Raw genomic sequence first — 20510 nt, 5'->3', positions numbered from 1 at the left:
GCATTCTCTCCGTCCGTTTTCTCGAAAGCGGCCTCAACACTGCGCTCATATCCTTCCCGGTGCCACCACTGTTTGAAGTCTACTGATTTGACTTTGGATCTCAACGCCGTCTGCCCAGAGAACCTGACCACACTAACTCTTCTAGATGTTGCCCTATTCCATCCCCCTCCCTTCCAACGCATTTAAGCAGCAGGTCAGAGACACTTACAAAGCTATGCCAAACAAGATAATGCTTACCGCTATACAGGAGGAAGGCATCGAGCATTATGTGTCCCCTTACATTCAGAGAGTCAACGCGGCACTCAAAGCTCGCACCACTGTCATCACGCCAGGAGACGCTGAGGCACAGTGGACATCCGGGACCATGAGGGCGGGATGTGTTCTGGCCGTCATGTCTTGTATAAGCCTGGTATGCCCCGTAGCTCTGGCTGGAGGGATTCGATGGGTCGACGACGACGACGGAACGCACGTGACCGGGCCGGGCCGGCGGCGGGCGCGGTGTCGGACCGGACGTCGAGGCACGCACACGGACGCGTGGTGGGAGCGACGGCCGGAGGTGGCGATAGTGGTGCTGCTCGTGCTGGCGTTGCGTTCGGTGTTGGATTGGCGGTGGTTGAGGCTGCCTTCGGTCCGGCTCCTGCAGGTCGGCTGCGTACATGGGGGGTGCTGGTGGAATTGGCGTGGATGAAGCTGGCGGGAGACGGCGTTGGAGCGGTGTGGTGGCGACTGCGGTGGCGGTTGTGGGCGAAGTGGGCGGGAAAGTCGTTGGTGTCCATCTGGGAACGGTTGGTATGTTGGACGGAGCGAATGCTAACGGAAAACAAAACGGGAATGCGGAATGAGAAAGAGGGGAAAGGTGCGAAGGGGCGGCGGACGGGACAGAAGATCAGGCAGAAAGTCAGCAGCGACGGTCCAGTTATGGACGTTGAGGTCGACCGCCAAGTTTTCTACCTGGGACCAAGCCATGCAGGTCTCCATCATTTGCCGATTAACCAGTCCCGGAATGGAAAAGGCTGTAGGGGTCAATCCAAGCCTCATAGAGGCTCCGGACCTATAAATAACTGGCATCCGGAGCACTCACGTGCGGAGGGCGGTAAGGGCGGACTCTGTGAGGATGGCCTGCTTACGAGCTGGAGTGCTGGAAGAAGACAACGTGATTGTCATCTATCTGGCCACAGCCTTTAGTGTCATCCCAGCTGTGTCACCAGGCAGATAAGCTTCTCTCCGGTCAAACCTGCTCGACACGCATCTCCCATACTGTCCGAAAAGCACATGACTTGATCGGGACACTAGAGTTGTTAACATTGACCTTTAAGCTTCTGAGCTCATGATGATGTAAAGAGGCGTCCATGCCAGACGGCAAGTCCGAGCCTGAAAAGCTTGCCACGGATATGAAAGACATATGTCGTACACGGAGGCAAGTTCCGTGTTCAGGGTTGATGCTGGTACGCCCTTCCCCTGGCTAGAGGCTCTGCAGGGTGGGGGTGGAGGCAACGACAAGCGTTACACGGACAATTCAACCGCAAGCTGCATCACGCCACATGCTGTGTGTTTGGTTGCAGAAGCTGACGGAATCCTCCAGGGTCGTTTTCTAGTCGGTTCAATTTTGATCCCTCTCCTTGAAGCGATTGGTCCCCTATCAGTTCGATCAATTTATCGCTGTTGTAACACGATACCAGTTCCAGCATACCTCGCATCATGAAGTTCAATGGGTGGTTCGGACAAAGCGTGCTCCAAGAATGAGGCACGCCCGAACTGGCAAATGGTGTTTCTGTAGCGGCCCGCAAAATTAAAGTTGGGTCCCTACATTTGGAACGTGTGACACTTGGTTGTGCCACAACGGTCGGCTGTGATATGAAATTGCGTCATCTGCGGTATTATCGCCCACGCCGCAGCTTCACCGGTCCTGGAGTTGAAGTGAAGTGGCCTCATTCCACGGTGCACGAGCGGATGGGCAAAGGTGAGTCGGCTTTGCGTGCAGAGCTGAACTGGGGGAATCTTAATTTCGGGCTAACCAGCATAGGGATCGCAAAAGCACGCGCTATCGCCGATCTTGTCTGGCGTGATGCGGGGTATGCATATAGGTAGGCGGATCGGTGCAACTGCGTAGCGGCCCGACCGCTGCCACCGACCTTCAACCACCCGCCATGAAGCGCGATCTTAGGCCCGATGGTAGCGCCGCGCGGCCAGCAAGGGAGCATCCTTCGGACCGTCGTTGCTGCCTCCCGTCTGGTAACATTCCGAATGCGTGGAAGTTCCTAGCCGCTCAAGCTACAGCAGATGTTTGAACGTGACGTATACAGGTATTGGCATCTTGCTCTGCAGTCCAACTCGTGGGTGCGTGGGATGGCCGAGGTTTGCTGGGACCGAGCATGCCGTGGGCGGCAGAAGTTGATAGAGACATCGTGTCATGGCGCATGAGTAGCTCGCGCGGGCGAAGGATGAATCCCTGAAGATCGGGCGAATCCCTGCCGTCGATGTTTGCTTGTACATGTGTGATGATGGGGTGGCTGGTCGGATGTCGCGACCCGTCCCGTGCGGGGGGTCCCCAGACGCTAGTCAACACCATTCTCTGGGACCACGCCCGCCTGGAGAGCTCCCGATTGGCGTCCGCATTTTCCGTTTGCGGCCGAGCATGCAATGGCTTATTATTGCAACCGACGCACGCTTCTCCGATCGCCCCAAATCACGCAGCTGGGTCTAAACGCCGTCCTGCAGAAGCACTCCGTTCAGCCTTCCCCTTTCGGCATGTGGCACCTTATCAGGGAAGCGTGCGTTTTGGGAGCGGCTGGCCGCCGGCTGGAGATGCAGGATTGCTGAACCCTAGAGCAGTCCGCACCACGCGAGCACAGGCACCGTCCCTTCTCTGAGGAGAGCCGATCCAGATGCACCGCGGGAATGACTTCACCATGATCGACTGGCTGCGTTAGCATCGTCTCGTGCAATTTCCCAGCCTCGCTCTGCTCTCCCACCGCACTGGACATAAGAAGGCCACCCGTCGCTCCCGGATGCGTCAGTCCATGATCCAACGACATTGCTCACCAAACACTGACTCGCACCATCCCCAAAACACACACTGATAGCAACTCACATACCCTTCAGCCATGGCGGAGTACCAGACGAACGGGTAAGCACGCAGCATCAGCCCGGGACAGCCGTACTGACAACGCCCACAGAGCGCATCCGCTCCACATCGACAGCGAGCTGGCCAACAAGCGAAAGGACTCGTTCGACGTATCCCCCTCCACAATGCGGCGCTCCAGCGGCACCATCCTGCGCGACAGCACGATGCGGGCATCGAGCCGAGTCAAGCACGAGCTCAGCTCGCCGCAACGGTCGCTGCTGGAGAACGAGATCAAGAACGTCGACGGCTTCCTCGACTACGTGGCGCACCTGCGGCTGCGCTACATGCCGCACCCGGGCAGCAAGTGGGACCGGGTGCTGCAGTGGGCCGAGTTCTTCGCCAGCGCGGTGCACCACTTCCAGGCGGCGGCGGCGAGCGTCATGTCGTGCGGCGACGACGCGGCGCAGCTGATCTGGGGCAGCTGCCGGGTGCTGCTGGAGATGGGCATGGCGCGGCTGGACATGATCCACACGGCCTTTGCGCTCTTCAACGACGCCGCCCTGATGTTCGCCCACTTCTCCGAGCACCAGGAGATTTTCGGCACCGGCGGCGGCGGGCTGCAGCAGAGCCTGGCGACCGCCTACGCCGACCTGGTCGGCCTGGTCGTCGACGTGTCGCTGCACTACGTCAACGGCGGCAGCATCGCCGACTTCGACGCGCGCTTCGCCCGCCGCGCCGACGCCCTGTTCGCGAGCCGCGAGTACATCATCGAGGTGTTTTGGAAGACGCAGCTGCAGCTGCGCTTCGGCAAGGACGTCACCGAGGAGGTCGAGCAGATCCGCCGCTTCCTGTCGCCCGCCGACACCGTCGTGCGCGGGCTGCTGTCGAAGCAGCTCAAGTCGCGCGAGCGCCACGTCGAGTTCACGTGCGAGTGGTTCGACGCCATGCTGCGCGAGTTCACGGCGGGCGACGACAACGTCTTCCTCGTCACGGGCAAGCCCGGCTGCGGCAAGACGGTGCTGTCGCAGTGGATCATGGAGCGGCTGCGGCGCCAGCAGGACCAGGCCAGCTACAACGTGGCCTGCTTCTTCGTCGAGGGCGACTTCAAGACGGAGGTGTCGCCGCTCAGCATCGCCCGCGGCCTGCTGCTGCAGGTCTTCGACAGCAGCATCGGCGACGTCGACCTGTACGAGCAGATCCTGGCCCTCAAGCAGCGCCCGCCGCAGGACCAGCTCGCCATGGAGCAGGCCACGTGGTCCGCCATCGAGGCCGGCCTCCGCCACAAGCGCACCATGCTGATCGTCGACGGCCTGGACAAGGTCGTGGGCGGCGAGGACGCCAGCGTGAGGGTCCTGGACCGCCTGCACTCCATCACGTCCAAGAGCAGCGGCACCAAGGCCATTGTGCTGTCGGAGCCGCTGAAGAAGGCGGGATCGCATCGGGCGCGGCTGTTCACCATCGACACCAAACACGTGCACCAGGACATGGAGCGCGTTCTCGACACCACCGTCAGCTCGTCCTTCCCGTCGCTGAGCCAGAAGGAGAGAATCAACCTGGTCCAGCGCCTGGTGAGTCTCGGCGATGGGTCGTTCGCACACGCCATGCTCCTGCTGGAGATGACCAAGCGCGAGAAGACGCTGTCCAGCATGATGAGCGCACTGGACCGCGCGCCGCGCACCATAGCCGAGTGCGGCAAGAAGCTCGTGGACATGGTGGACATGCACCAGCGCGACACGCGGTCGACGGTCGCCTGGCTGCTCGCGGCGCAACGGCCTCTGACGGTGCGCGAGATCCGCACGCTCATCGCCGTCGACACGGCACAGCTCACGGCATCCACGCGCATCTCGGACGCCGAGACCGACCTGCGCGTCGCCCTGGGCCCGCTGATCCGCATCCACGATGGCGTGGTGCGGTTCCGGTTCCCGCTGATCCAGCAGCAGCTGGCGGAGCTGGCGGCGGCCAAGGACGCGCGCGTCCCGTTCAACATGCAGGAGGCCAACTACGACATGGTCAACCGCTGCCTGGCCGACGTCAAGATGTCGGTGACGGAGCACCACGCGCCCATGGTCGAGCCGATGGCGACGGACGTCATGGAGCGCATGTTCAGCAGCCACAGCCTGCTGGAGTACACGGCGCGGTACTGGGCGGTGCACTTCATGCAGTCGCCCATGTACATGAAGGACGGCAAGCACAAGTTCACGTCCGAGTTCAAGTACGTCTTCCCGGCGTCGACGACGCTCGCCGTGCTCGAGCACTCGTGCTGGACGACGGGCATGGTGGCGTGCTACAACCTCGCCCTGCACCTGCGCCGCACCGTCGCGCCCGACCACGAGGAGGCCATCTTCCAGTCGCTGGTGTCGCTCGCGCGCTGCTACCAGCTGATGTCGCACACCAAGGACGCCAGCATCCACTACCACGACGCCTTCACCCTCGGCGTGCGCCTCTTCGGCAAGCAGAGCAGCATCCTCGCCACCGTCGTCGCCGGCTACATCGACACGACGCAGGCAACCAAGGACAACCTGACGACGCGCGAGGAACTGCTCGAGTACCTCGTCGGCTACCAGCGCCACGTGCGCGGGGCGTCGGCGCAGCACACGATCAGGTACGCCCGCATCCTGGTGCAGCTGTACAAGGAGTCGGGCAAGATGACGCGGGCGATCGAGCTGGAGGAGGAGCTGCACCAGATGTGCATCGAGCACTACGGCACGCACCACGCGGTGACGGAGGAGGTGCTCGAGGGGCTGATGGCACTGCTGAAGGAGTCGGGCAACGACGAGCAACTGACGCGCCTCCGCATCGCCAAGTACGAGCGGGCGCGGCGCACGCTCTCGCTCACCGACGCCTCCCTGGTCAAGGCGGCGCGCGACATGGTCGCCTTCTACGAGAAGAACGGGCAGGAGCATCGCGCCGAGGAGATCCTGACGGAGCTGTGGCAGTCGCTCACGCAGGCGGCGCAGAGCCGCACGTCGGTGACGCTGCAGGAGCGCAAGCTCGAGGTCGCCATGGCGTACCAGCAGTTCCTGCACCAGCACGGCCGCGCCCAGGACGCCCAGAACGTGCTGGTCGGCGTGTGGACCGAGTACCAGGACGAGCTGGACACGGAGAACAAGCTGTCCGAGCACCAGCTGCGCACCATCCTGGCCGTCGGCCGCGAGTTGCAGCAGCACCGCCTGCTGGACGCGGCCAAGAACGTCTTCAGCAGCATGTGGAGCTACCTGCGCCGCGTCAACGAGCAGGACAGCAAGCTGGCCATGGAGTCGGCCATGAGCCTGTCCGACGTCTCCCGCGAGCTCATCGAGACCAAGATCAGCACGACTGTGTCGACGTCGACGGCCGTGTCCGGCACCAGCGAGGAAAGCACCGAAGTCTCGCAGGAGTCCATCGACGAGCTGGAGGAGATCCTGGAGTCCATCACCGCCATCACGAACACCATGGCCACCGGAACCACGACGACCACCACGACATCCACCTCATCCGACTCGACTTCATCCACGAGAGACCAACAGCAGCAACAAAAGGCGTCCAGCTCGACAGCCACTAGCCTCGTCACCACCGCCGGCACGCTCAGCTCCTTCTACGTCTCGCAGAAGCAGTGGCGCAAAGCAACAACAACATCCATCAAAGCGCTCGAAGTAGCCTGGCCCTCCGTCCTCGCCACCTCGGGCTCCGTCTCGCTGCCCCCGCGCGACAGCGACCGCACAGTCGCCATCGTCACGGCCAAGCGGCTGGCTCACTGCTACTTCACGCAGCGCCAGATCACCAAAGCCGAGCACATCCACGTGCGCGTCTTCCAAGCGACCAAGACGCTCGGTATCCGCGACGAGCGCTGCTTCCGCGCCGCGACCCAGCTCATCGACTTCTACGAGACCGTGTTCCAGTTCGACAAGCAGATGGACGCGCTGGCCGAGCTGTACGCGATGCAGAAAAAGACGCTGTCGCCGGCGGACAAGGAGACGATCCGGACCGCGTACCGCCTCGCGCGCGGCTGCCACGATATGCAGCGCGACGCCGACGCGGAGAAGTACTTCGTCGAGATCGTATCCGCGCTGCGCAAGGCGGGCGACGACAAGGTGCTCGAAAGGGACGCGGTGGAGGCGGCGTTCGCGCTGTGCGGGATGTACGTCGACACGCGGCGCTGGGCCGCGGCCGGCGAGCTGTACGCGAAGCTGTGGCGGACGGTCCTCACGCAGAACGATGCCGCCGGCTACGGCTGGACGCAGGACCGCGTCGAGAGGCTGTACGTGGCGCACGGCGACCTGCTGCGGACGAAGCTCAACGCCGACGCCCAGACGCAGCTGCGGCTGGCGGTTGAGTACCAGAAGCGCGTCGTCGAGCTGTTCGGCGAGGACTGCGAGGTCGCGGTCAAGGCGACGCTGCAGCTGGCCGAGATGTACGAGCGCAGCGAGGAGCATGCGAGCCAGGCCGTGTCACTGTACGAGAAGGCGCTGGCCGCGTCGGGCAAGATGTCCTCCTCCACCACCACGACGACGACGTCGACCATGACGGCCGCGCAGCGGCAGAAGCTGCTGGCGTCCCTCACGCAGTCCCGGCAGCGGCTGGCGAACCTGTACTCGAAGCAGAAGGGCACGTCGTCGAAGGGCCTCTCCATCTACCGCGAGGAAATCACAAAGACGGCGGCGACGCACGGCTTCGCGTCGGGCCAGGCGATGCGGCAGCTGAGCGAGTTCTGCGCCAACAGCGAGACGAAAGAGTCGCGCTCCCAGGCCGTCGAGCTGCTGCAGACGGCCATCCGCGACATCGTCGTCAAAGAGCGCAGCGCCGAGAAGCAGGTCGACGCCGCGCACTCGCTCGTGCGCATGTACGTGCAGCTCGAGTCGCGGCAGACCGCCGTCGACCTGCACCAGGCCATCCGGCGGCAGATCGTGTCGGGCGAGTACGACCAAAGCGGCGGGGCCTTCAACCTGCAGGGCGCGGGCCAGCACTCGTTCGCGTTCGTCGTGGCCTTCGAGGAGGCCCTCGCCGACGGCCGCCACCACTTCAGCGAGCTGATGGCGACGCTCATGACGGAGCGGCTGCTGCACCAGAACTACACGCGCGCCGCCCGCGCCGACGTCAGCTTCGAGACTTTGTTCGGCCACGGCGCGCGCCTCGTCGCCTTCTACGCCGCACACGGCCGCGCCGACGAGAGCAAGCGCACCGAGACCGACCTCCTGCAGCGCTTCGCCCGCGTCTTCGAAGCCCAAGCCACCTCCCCCGTCTTCACCGCCTTCTTCCACGCCTGCCTCGCCGAAATGGGCGGCGAGGCCCGCGACACCGTCGTCATCCGCTCCGCCGCGGGGTCCGTCCTCGAACACCTGCAGGCCCAGCGCTTCAGGGAGGCGTACGAGCTGTCCGGCTACGTCCAGCGCTTCCTCCAGCTGTACGGCGCGTTTGACGCCCAGGAAAACGTCTCCACCGCCTTCCGCCTCGCGCTCTGGCTCGCTGGCCGCGGGACTGAGGTCGCGGGGAAGCAGCAGTGCGCCGACAAGAAGCTGCGCGCGCAGATGGGCGACCTGTCCGCGGCGTTCCTGCGCCTCGCCGTCTCGCGCCTCGACGTGCGCGTCACCGACATGCCGCTCGAGGAGCTGAACGAGCTGGTGGGCCTGCTCGGCGAGCAGCGCAATTGGGAGGCGCTGGAGAGCATCCTGAGCGCCGCGTGGTCGTCGCGGCACCACTCCAAGGGCGCCGCGCCCTGGCCCGCGGCGACGGTTGTGGCGCTGGGGGCCAGGCTGGTCCAGGTGCGCTTCCAGCTGCCTGGGTGCAGGCCGCAGGCGCTGCATCTCGCGGCGGATATCGCGTACAACTTGCGCCGCACGTGGGGCTTGCATGATGCCGTGACGTTGGATATGTTGAGGTTGTTGGCCGGGCTGTATGCTGTTAATGGCGAGACGGCGAATGCGCTGGAGGTAAGGCAGAGCGTGTTGAGGGGGACGCTGGAGGGCGTGCAGCATGGCGTGTTTGGGAAGAGCGAGGGTGCGGAGGTGGCGAGCAGGGAGTTTGAGCTGTTGAAGCAGACGCATGCGGCGTGTGGTGGGTGGAGCGCCGGCGATGTGAGTACGTTTGGCAGGCTGCAGGTGCAGTTGAATGATGTCTTGGGCGCCGAGCAGAAGTGGAAGGGCTGCAAGGAGGCCCAGGAGGGTGTGGAGGGGTGGAAGGCGCCGAAGGGGAAGGATCAGAAGCTGGGTGAGCTCGAGAAGGTGGTCATCCCCGAGTCGTGGGAGTTCTTGAGGAAGGATGCCGCGGGTGAGCATCGGAACAATCTGAGGAGGACGAGTGGGCTGGAGGGCCCGAGGAGCCCGGCGTCGCCGAGGGCGCCGGCCATGTTGTACTCTGGTGGTGGGAGGAATGGTGGTGGTGGCAGGACTGTCACGCCGCCAAGGGAGCGTGGGTCGCCGGACATCAAGGGGCAGCAGCAGAAGAAGGCTGAATTGCAGCAGCAGAAGGGCGAGCAGAAGAAGGGTGAGACGAAGGTGATGACCAAGGAGAAGAAGGTGGTGCACGGGGATGACGACATGCTTGAGGCGCTCGAGGGTGGTCCTGTTGGTGGTCCCATTGGTGGCAAGTAATTCCTGTTGCTACTGTCTTAGTCGGTTCTCTTATGTATGCATTTCCTTTTACACGCCTCTAATGTAACGATTTTCCTTAGGCAAGGACGTATCTCAACACTCTTGTATAGCAACATGACTGTGAGCTCCTATGTCACCAAGGTACCATAAAGAAGATTCTAATACACATGCCGGAAACGTTCAGAGACACGATGGAGACAGAATTTGCAGGCACAATGACCATGTCAGGCTGCGGGATGAATAAAGCAAGATGGCCGAGGTGGAAACGGACAGAGGACGATCTGTGCCAGGATTTTCTCTCCGCTATCTCCGGGGTGAGCTGGCAGAGTTCGCTGACGCTCTGTTTAGATGCCCCTCGACGAGATGGACCCCTCAAAATCCTCCCATGGGCGGCAAAGTCTGATTTCGACAACTGTTCCTGGGTTATGCTTTCGATGATGCGTTGGGTCAGCAAATGCCCCGATTTTGCCTTGCTTTCATGATGGAGAATGCCACGGTCATGGTCAGACCACTCGTCGACGCTGGCTCGGATATTTTTCAGGGCTGCATAGTGCGACTCCATAATTAATGGCTGAAGCTGGACACCACGGCCATTCGGGGGGCCGCCACGCTGTGGAAGGTTGCCGCGCTTGAGGCTCCCTTTCAAAAGCTTGAAGGTAGGCCAGGCGGAGAGGCTTCTGTTGGAGACGATGGATGGGAAGGGGCGCAGGCCTTGGGAGAACTGCGCTGATATAGCGGACTTTCGACCTTTTCAAGAGCTTCACCGGATTCCTGAAGTCTTTGAAAGAGGTTAAGCGCGTGGTATAAAATTCAATGTCTTCAATTATAGAGAGGATACCTAGTTGCCCTATTACGATCCGCAGTAGTGAGCTGAACCCTCGCCTGAATTCTGGACCGCAGCGCCATCCACAAAACTTTGGTTTCAGAATCCCCATAACCAATGTCCTGGCCAGCGAGAAACCATACTGTTCATGTCTACCTGGGCTCTCTAGAATGAGAGCGCTGTCCAGAAACTTGTTGTATCAATTGGAAATTCAACAGCCAGCGTTGGTGGTGTGCTGCTTAAAAGTCGAGGTATCGTTTGTGGAGTGTCTTGGACCCATTCACAAATACCAATCCAGTGGTCCAATGCTCTTTGCCAGCTGATCTCAGTGCTGTAAGTCAAGGCACACTCATATGGTGGCTCACACGGTCCTTCGCCCAAGCTCACAGTTCGGAAGGTGCGAGCTGACTCGGTCCCTAGACACGCACAAAGGCGGTTTTTTCTCCACACGGGAAGGTTGTCCCTACGACAGATAACCCATTTCTCCAGGTCATGACTGCTCATTCGTCTTTCAGGATCTGGAACCAAGGCGCCATAGCAGTAGCGTTCGTATCCCAATGTATGAGGATGGAGGTGAAGCAGCCATTGGAGTGTTTTGTCTAGACACTCGTGGAAGGACCGCTGACCTGGCGGACCTCGGAAACTGTCAAATGCGTCCCTGTTCCCGCCAGCGAGGACGGTGAGCATTTCGGCAAAGACGCACCCAAGGGAGAACACGTCCGCTTTCCGACCTCGAGGGTCGTGAGCAATGACTTCCGGCGCAGCATACTTGTAGGTAAGCCGACCAGGTGGACCTTCGGTCTGGGTATCGGACACATCAGGCGCGACGAATTTGGATACTCCGAAGTCCGAGAAGAATACGCAGTCGTCGCGTACAAGAATGTTGGCAGGCTTGATGTCTTTGTGCCTGACGCGGTGCAGATGAAGGAATGCCAATCCACTGGCCAAACATCCGAACCACTTTTGTATGTAGAATGAGTCCTCGCTGGTCTCTCTGTTCTCCATTCTATCCAAAAACTGTTGAAGAGTGCACTGAGCCACCGGATTCATGATCATGCCAAAGGATGGCATCTCCCAAGCGTTGGTTGGCATCTCCTCATAAGTCATGACGACTTCCACAAGGTGATAATGACGAAGTTTAACTGCGATCGAGATCTCGGCCTGGATCTGTTCTTTTCGTTGACGTCTGGACACCTTCAAAAGTTTTCGAGCAAAGGTTCTTCCATCGAAATTGTGACCCAGCTCTTGGGTCCACTGGGGGGGAGTGATCTCGTCGACGATTGCGAAAGCACCTTGGCCAAGCATGCGCACGTGTGTAAAGGGTGCCTTTCTGTTGGAATAGACTGCATGTGGAACGGTTGTATCCATCTTGAGACGAGGCGACCGGATGTTGTATGGTGGTTGGTGTGTGAAATCTGTTATCTGCGGGGTAAGAAGCTGCCTGGAATCCACGTGATGGGTCTTGTGCAAAAGCAGACAGTGCGCTATTTATATAACTGCCCCCTGGCGTCTATTCTCTTTTCTTTGTGGTACATATTCGCAACCAGCACCGCCAATGGGTAGTCGAGGCACTCAATGGACTGGCCCTTATTCATTTATGTCATGGAGCCAACCGCAATCCTACAGGATTCCAGAAAGGCGTCTCCTCGCTGCTTCTATGGGCACCTCTTCTTCTCCACCTTCCCGTTTCCGTTAGTGCAACTCCGCCATGTCGCACGCTCCCGCCGCCGCAGCGCCGCTACCCCGTCACAAAAGCGGTAGATGCTGCGTCAAGGCGCAAAGACGCTGCAACTTGCAGACCAAATGTTCGCGATGCACGGAACAGGGTCTGGTGTGTGAGTATCCGTTGGCCATCGTCTATGTCCAACCATCGCAGATGGCTGTAACAAATGGAGTCGATTCCGCCATTGCACTGGATAGCAAATACCAATTATTGATAGATGGAAGCCCTAAGACATCCCTCTTTCTCATCCACATGGAGATTGTTGTAAGACGGTGGTATTACGAGACATGATCTTTATTTAACTGAGAAGTGGAATTCCATTCGCTGACACTGCTGTATGACCAATGAGCGGAACCCCGCCAGGCTCCACCATCAACACTTCCGCAGAGCTGAAAACTTGTAAAGCAGGCACCCGACTTTCTAATTAATCCATCATTCCTCTTCGAACCCCATTTGATCTTCATACAAACCCAACACAACAGACTCTCGAGGATTCTCGACCACTCCCAAAGCGCAACTCGGCACCGACGGCCTCCACGTCCCTCGCATGGGCCTATCCATCAACTCCACCGAGCTGCAATCCGACGAAGAGCGATGCCGCCCCCTCGAGTTGGGCGAGATATTCTGGGCCACCGCCTGCATCTACGCACACCCCGTACCTCCTCGCAGCACGAGTCTATACCTTTTACTAAACCCGCAAAGCGCATGATGTGGGGTTGCTTGCTGATACGTCTGAGTTGTAGGTTTACGGGTGTCGTCGGGTGGGTGCGGCGTGCGGGGGTTTTGATTGGCTGAAGTTTACCGGCGTCGACGTTGCTGGAAACATTTTGGCATAAGTAGCTAGTCGAGTCATAGATAGATTATGATTATCAACGAACGCATCCGACTCGCAGTAGAACGGGTCATTTGCCGTAAGTCTCCGTCGGAGCCTGCTCCGTCTTCCCATGAGGCCAAATTATTGTTGTGAGAGAGGACATGCTGCTGTTCACAGACGCTGGCTCGTCGTAAGGGGAGATTCGTCTGGTTATATATCCCGTAAACATGGAGAACTACTCTTGTTCCTTCTGTACCCTTTTCTCTGTTGGAAAATGATTGTTCAAATAAAGTGTGGGTTGTGCGGAGCAAGGGGTCATTCGGCAACCCGGCTATTCACTCAAATCCCGAGCCGACATTCAAAGCCCTTCGTAGCGTGTTGAGGCCATCGCTGTACTTTGGCCATAAAAAGCATGGAAACTTCAGTGCTCCAAGCCCATCTGTTGCGTCTTCTGGGAACCTGTTGGGGTCATGGGGTGGGGGGTCGTCGTGGGGACGGGCTGCGTGTGTGCGGGGAGGGCGGTGTGGATATGGGAAGGTGATGAGGGGGGCGTGGAGTGGGATCGGGGGACATGGAGGGGCTGGTGTGGGTGGGTTGCGGTGTTGTATTGTTTGCAGGCGTGGCAGTGGTGGTGGTGGGGGGAGGGAGGGGCGAAGGTGGCGGCGGTGTTGTAGTGTGACGGGCAAGATTCAGACGCCGGTGTTTGCGGTGACGAAGGTGGAATGGGTGGGTTAGCCTGCTTTTATCGGTGGGTGCGGATTGTGCGGCGGATGCAGAGAGCTGGGGTGTCTGTAGACGGGGGTTTGGAATTGGATATACGTGCCTCCGCTATCTTGGAAGGAAAGCGGAAAATATAATAGACCTTAAAAGGGCTATTCCAGTAACCGGGAAGAAGGTGGATCTTTTACTACTATGAGCTACGGGTCGGCCCGATGGCTTGTTCAAAGGCCGCCTACCTACTACCCCACCTTGGCCGACTCTCCATCTCACCCGACCATCACATCCCTATATTCTCCTACCAGCTTACTATACTCCACAATGCCTGATCCCTCCGCTTTCATCACCCACCATGATACCTTCAACGCTCTGCTGGGTCATGAGCCTAAGCTCGAGCTTCTCCTGGAGGACAGCAACTATCCTTTTGCGCACGAGGCCGGTGTCTTCATCCCATCAACGAACAGCCTTTTCATAACAAGCAACCGCATCACAGACCCTGCTCGCCAACAGCGCGTCCAGATATCAAAAATCACCATCGACGACGCCTCTGGTCGAGTCTACCGCGAAGACCTCCCCGAGCCCACCATCCCCATGGCCAACGGCGGCGTCAACTACAAAGACGGCATCCTATTCTGCAGCCAAGGCTCGCCCACCCAGCCGGCCGCCCTCTACGAAATGTCCCTGTCCCAGCCCCACACCTTCACCCCCGTCCTCGACTCCTTCCACGGCCGCGCCTTCAACTCGCTCAACGACGTCGTCGTCCACAGCGACGGCAGCATCTGGTTCACCGACCCCATCTACGGCCACGAGCAGGGCTACCGCCCGCGCCCGCAGCTCCCCAACCAGGTCTACCGCTACGACCCGCAGACCGCCAGCATCCGCGCCGTCGCCGACGGCTTCGGCCGCCCCAACGGCATCTGCTTCTCGCCCGACGAGCGCGTCGTGTACGTCACCGACACGGACCGCGTGCACGGCGACGGCACCACCGACGACACGCGCCCGTCGTCCATGTGAGGAACAGCATCCCGCCTCCCCCTACCACTCACCCAACGATGCGACGGTTACTAACAACGAGACCGCCAGCTACGCCTTCGACGTCGCATACTACTCCGCCCAGCCGTTCCTCACCAACCGCCGCCTGTTCGCCTTCGCGGACTCCGGCGTGCCCGACGGCATCAAGGTCGACTTGGACGGCAACGTCTTCAGCGGCTGCGGCGATGGCGTCAATGTCTGGTCGCCCGGAGGCGTCTTGCTGGGCCGCATCAAGGTCGAAGGTGGCGTGGCGAACTTCTGCTTCGGCCGCGGAGGCGAGCTGTTCTTGTTGAATGAGCAGAGGTTGTGGAGGGCGCGGCTGGCGCCGACGGTGAGGGGCGCGCTGTTGGGGCTCTGATGGGGGCGGGGCGGGGGTGGGGGTTGTCGTCGCTTGGCTGCTGCTGGTGCGGAGGGGGTTCGATGCGAGTTCTGTTTGTGCTGTGTCCTGGCGGGTATGGAGGCGGCGCGGGCGAGGGCGGTGGAGGGGTTTCTTGACTGTCCGCGTTCGGCGCGGGGGCAGGGGGCGGTTGGGGTGGGGTTTCCGCTATTTGCGACGCTTGAAGAAGGGCGTGCGAGGGGGGAAGTGGACGCTGGTGAGCAGGCTGTAGGGGTGCGGCATAAGCTACCATTGACGTATCGCCAGTCCTGAATCCGTCTTTCTTCGCAGGATGATGAAGACTAGAAGCTCGCTAAACTGATTCAACACCTGAACTTCGTCTCCACTGCCTCCGCTTTGTCCGGTACCAATCCTTGAACGATCCACTGCTTTCTCCTCCAGCTGTGAACCTGACCTTGTGCGGTTGTTGGTCAGGGGATGGCGCAGGCTTGGATTGCTGCTTCGAATTGGATGTCCCCTTCAAACCCTTCGCCATAGCCTTTACGAGGTCTTCACGTACTAAGATGAGTAGTAGAAGAATAAATGCCAGGGTTGCTCCAACTAGATCATGTGTCAGATATCTCTCTTCGGTACACTTATGAAACTTACACATGATCCCAAATATCCACCCTGGCTGGTATTGCACCTCATTTCCCGAATGTGGGAATGTGGAGACATTCAAGGCAAACAGAGAGGCCAGAAACGATAAAGGTAGCTACTAGAATACTAGTCAGTCGGCATCCTGTGTCTGTAAATGGATCTGGAAAACTGACAAATAAGACGGTGACGACCGTGAAGCCCATGAGAATTCTTCCTTGCTTCCGTGAATCTTCAGCCTCTACCACGTTGAGCTGGTTCATCTGAAGCTCTAAGATTGATGTGATCTGAAACGGCGTTAACATCTGCTGACATGTAAATTCCTCTACAACGACTTACGTTGTGCTCTGTTTCTGCAGCTTCTTTAAGCAAATCTTCCACCCGTTTCAGCACATAACCAGGATCTGTGTTTGACCACTGACGACTCTCATAACTATCATCCCGTATGGAGATCCCGCGTGGTTGGTTGAATAGTTGAGACCACACGGGATTTTGTTCTTGGACCACTGAGCTGATGATGTTCAGTTCATCCCGAATATCTTTGATGTCGTCCAGGATCCTCAGAGCATCAGTGATGGCCTCGCGTGGATACTTCAAGTCGCTCAATTGATCCTTCATGATTTCCCGGAATTTCTCCCGCAACCCTCTCTCTACCTCATTCTGAAAACGTGAGAACTTCTTCTATAGAGCAACATTTACTTGAGGGAACTCACGTTACGCTCAATCGAATCCGCAAATATCTTTCTGAGTGATGCTCTGTATGACTCCGTGGCCCCTGTCGCGTTACTTGGTCGATGATCCTGATCTTCGCCGCCCGACTCCTTTGCATTGTTGCCCGCGTCCTGCTGACTAGGGACCTCCAGAGATAATTTCAAGTTGTTTAGGGCGTTGATGTAAAAACTCGCAATGAGTTTCGCAAAACCGTCGACCGAGGACGGCGTGGCCTCCCGGTAAAACGTTGTCTGGCTCTGGCAAAGGCGTTTGAGAAACCCTTGAAACATTGGGTCTTCGTTTCTGTCTAAGCGATGGGTCGTGCTGGTAATCACTGTGTCTGTACGATGGGTCGTTTCGCCAATCACTGCGCCTAAGCAGATAGAGAAGTATCAGAAATGGGTAGTCTGAAAATTATCGCTCTTTACTCACTCTTTTTAATGACCCACATCCATAGTTGGTTGACCTGTAAGACGTCGATTGTTTGATCACCCGATACTCGCTTTCGAGACAACTTCCAATCAACATGGCGGGTGAAGACTTGATCTTCATCTCTGCCGCGGTCCTGTGTGCTATGATAGAACCGATCTAAGGTTCTTGGGAGATGAAAGATACCCTCTGCTTGTTCCCTTCGCAAATTTCTGTCATTAGGGGAGGTATTCTGGAGAGGACCAAAGGTGAGGTAGGGCATCTTGTAATAAAATTAGAATAGCTTCGGGTATTTCCCGGGGATCTTACATAGAGCGCCATTCGCAAAGACTCGTCTTCTTTTGAGGTCGTTGATTGTTCGCCCGTTATTCCGTTGCGATGGGACAAATTTGCTGTCTGCAGGAGTTGCCCACTAGGTTAGCAAGTACTGCTTCCAAACATGAGATGATTCTAAACCCATGTACCAGGCAATTCGGGCGCATGTAAGGCTCCTCGTCCCTGTTTTCTGGGAGTTCCTGCCAGCTCCGCTGAAGGAACTGCCAGGTAGCCATCCACTTCTCCCTCTTCGCAACAGGTTCATCGAGAAACAAGCCTTTGGCTACTTCCTTGAGATTCCATTAGCTTCGTTCATATCACCTTTCATATCTCTTACCGTCATCCAAGGGACCTGCGGATACATGAGCTGTCACTCTAACAATTTGATCGATCAATTTGACTCACGCTGTTTGACGCAATATGGATCCATCTGTAGCAACAGCTTGCCTCAGGGTACTCGTCTGGCTCAGTCCATCCGAACCTTTTTTTTTTCAGGCTTGCCATGGATTTCTTCATGGTTTCCTTGGGTCCATTCTTTATCAGGCTCCAGGGGTCGCAATCGTAGCAGATCGAAACAATCTGTTTCTCCACTTCGTAGAAGTCCGTGATAGTCGCTCCAAATTCTTCGTCATCTGGTGGTTTTTCAGGACGTCTGTAGCCGTCGATTCCACTCCTCTCGTCATGGACAAATGGCGTTTTCCAGATTTTGCTGTCTTTCGACAATTCCACTCTGCGGGTCTGCCAATCAAGGTCTGACAGATTTTGGGCTTTTTCTATATCCGACTTGGACCATCGGCGGCTTCTGAGTAGCCAGTAGACTGTCTTGAATTTGCCAAGCGATGTTGCCAAGCTGAGGATGTTCCACCTTTCCCTGTTCTCTTCCCTATTCCGTATGTATTCGGGCATTTCTTTCCAAAGCATTTCCATCAGCTCTTCGGACCTTGCTTCACTCATTGCCAGCCAGATCCGTCTCAATGGCTTCTCCAAACGTTTCGCATCGCTTGGTAGATACATCTTGTTCATCAAGTATTGCAGCGCATGCATGCTCTCTTCTCGGTGAGCGACCTTCAACAGCGCTGACCATCTTTCCGCTTTCTTCTTCCCTTTCAGAATGTGCTTGAAAACCTCATCAAATCGACCCTGTTCGTCCTCAACGCTTTCGTCTGGGCCGGGATTCTCGGGTCGTTGGTCGGTGCTGTCGTCGTCGCTGAATTCAATATTCTCGTCATCGGAATCAGTGTCGTAAGCTTCGGGGGGTGCTTGGTCATTGCCAGGGTGCTCTTCTTCTGCCATCATAGCGTCATCCAATGCCCAGTGCAGAACAGTTTTGCCGTCCCATGCTGTCGCATTCGGATCCGCCCTAGATTCGATGAGCTTGCTGACAATCCTAGCGAACCCATTTTGTGCAGCAATATGTAGCGCGGTGCCTCCCGAGCTGTTCGTTTTGTGATCGAGATCCTTCTGGTATTTGAGTAGTAATCCGACTGCAGCCAAGTGGCCGCCATGTGCCGCATGATGTAACGGAGTCCATCCCGCTTCATCCGTGACCACCACATTAGCCCCTTTTTCAAGAAGGAGTTCGATCGTTTCCGTGTGCCCTTCGGCACAACAGTTGTGAAGTGCAGTCCAACCCAAAAAACCTTTGAGATTGACGATTTCCTCCCACCTGTCGGTTTCTGTCAGCACTCGGACTACAGATGTCTTACCAGTCCAAGCAGCCTCATGCAAAATGGTGTCTCCTCTCTCGTCTGGTACTGCGATGTTCGCTGTTTTTGCCGGGCGTAATAGGCCTCGGATTTCTTCGATATCCTCCCTTTCGGCGGCTTTGATCAGTGCTTGATCAAGATCCGTCCTCCCATCCATGATGACGTGTCGTTGGCTTGTGAATAGAAGCGAATTGCTGTATTGAGGGAAATGGGGAGCAGGTAGTTGGCAACGTGGAACGCAGGGCCATGATGAACTATCGCAGAAGATCGGACATGAGAATTTATGTATTCTAGAGTAGCCCGCAAGCATCGGAAAAGATAACGATGGAGGAACACGTTACTGCCTCGTATATGCACGGCATCGGAATATGTACATTGATGGACGATTACTCGCTAGGCAGGATGTGATATCTTGCTGCTGTAAGCGCCCAATACGCCACGATATGTACCCTGCCAATTTTGGCGTGCTTCTTGCAGACGGGCGGTACATCCAATCGTTACCGTCGGTCCTCCACCTGGGCCCCTTTCTATCACCACTTACGGGCGACGATCGCTATTGGACCCAAAACGCAGCGAACGTGAGCGTATTAAAAATCTCTCTATTGACTAAGTGGTAGCCCGCGGCGGTGAGTAGCGGCTGCAACAAGCGAGAAAAGTTGTGGCGTGGAGGTGCGCGCATAAACAGTGCTCCATCTCGTAGTAGCCACTTGGGGACGTACGATGGGACATGGATGTTCCCGACCGTCTCTTCTTTTACTTCGATGGCCACATCGCTGGGGCTGAGCCATCTACGGATCCGTAGTCGATGGGTTACACGACAGAGACACGTGTATAAGCGCCATCGAGAGACTCGCCTGATATGACGTCACCTTACATGCGCTTACTGCGCTTCTTACTCGCCAACCTTCCTTTCAAAGCTGGGCTGCGATTGTTGAGATGCATGCCTAGACACGACCCATGTATCCTACATGGGTGCCATCTGTCCAAAAGAGCCAAGCTTTGAGATCTTTAGCGAGGCTGCTTAGCGTCTGTTAATATACACCAAGCGTGTTCCAGTCCCACTCATGGCTCGCCAGCTGACATTCTGAATTTCTTCTTCCATCCTACCGCGCTTTATCGTATCATGACCCCTTCTCACAGCATCCTTCGGTCCCTTTAAGATGTGAAAACACCGAGTCTTGTATCTTGCAACACAAGTGCTCGACACGACGGTGACAACAACAAGGGGGCGAGAATATAGGCAGCCGTTGCGCCTTTAAAGCCACTTTACCCCATCTTCCCGAGAAGCGGCACCTAAACAGCAGAATCAAGGGATCACCTGCACCAACGAGAAACTGCCAGACACCTACATCCACCCAATCTCTACCGACTACCGTCATCAGCCGGCGTAGCGGCCCACATTCACCGCCCGCCTCTACTTCACTCCTACGCTACCACCCTTCTTCGCATTAGCTACTCACTACCCCCCTGGTCTACCCCCTCCCTACCTAACAGCCTCGACACCGCTACATCCGCGGGTCGTTCTGGCGTGTTGCGTGGTCGGTGACACTGAATAAACTGATCGATGTCCGCATCTGTAAACCATGGGTTCCAATAGAACGACGCGAAGACTTGTCTTCCGCGGTAAGGCATTGGAG

At 57.7% G+C, this 20510-nt stretch overlaps 4 protein-coding genes across 4 annotated transcripts; 2 read left to right on the top strand and 2 right to left on the bottom strand.

The window, feature by feature from the left end:
- Positions 1-3104: 3104 nt before the first annotated feature.
- SLS55_000019 (uncharacterized protein) lies at positions 3105-9630 on the top strand (the record flags this gene model as incomplete). Its single annotated transcript, XM_066771536.1, has 2 exons — positions 3105-3127; positions 3177-9630. 2 exons carry the CDS (start codon positions 3105-3107, stop codon positions 9628-9630), a joined length of 6477 nt encoding a protein of 2158 aa, XP_066636815.1.
- A 4398-nt stretch (positions 9631-14028) lies between these two features.
- On the top strand, positions 14029-15097 carry SLS55_000018 (uncharacterized protein; the record flags this gene model as incomplete). Its single annotated transcript, XM_066771535.1, has 2 exons — positions 14029-14717; positions 14791-15097. 2 exons carry the CDS (start codon positions 14029-14031, stop codon positions 15095-15097), a joined length of 996 nt encoding a protein of 331 aa, XP_066636814.1.
- Positions 15098-15616: 519 nt separating this feature from the next.
- Positions 15617-16330, bottom strand: SLS55_000017 (uncharacterized protein; the record flags this gene model as incomplete). Its single annotated transcript, XM_066771534.1, has 3 exons — positions 15617-15634; positions 15889-15999; positions 16052-16330. 3 exons carry the CDS (start codon positions 16328-16330, stop codon positions 15617-15619), a joined length of 408 nt encoding a protein of 135 aa, XP_066636813.1.
- A 77-nt stretch (positions 16331-16407) lies between these two features.
- On the bottom strand, positions 16408-19030 carry SLS55_000016 (uncharacterized protein; the record flags this gene model as incomplete). Its single annotated transcript, XM_066771533.1, has 2 exons — positions 16408-16796; positions 17608-19030. The coding sequence occupies 2 exons, from the start codon at positions 19028-19030 to the stop codon at positions 16408-16410; spliced, it is 1812 nt and encodes a 603-aa protein (XP_066636812.1).
- Positions 19031-20510: the final 1480 nt, after the last annotated feature.

This window comes from Diplodia seriata, assembly GCF_021436955.1.
Source record: "Diplodia seriata strain FDS-637 chromosome Unknown scaffold_1, whole genome shotgun sequence".
Taxonomy (NCBI): domain Eukaryota; kingdom Fungi; phylum Ascomycota; class Dothideomycetes; order Botryosphaeriales; family Botryosphaeriaceae; genus Diplodia; species Diplodia seriata.
Note: the sequence above shows the minus strand (reverse complement) of the source record. Positions and strands in the feature narration are given on the sequence as shown.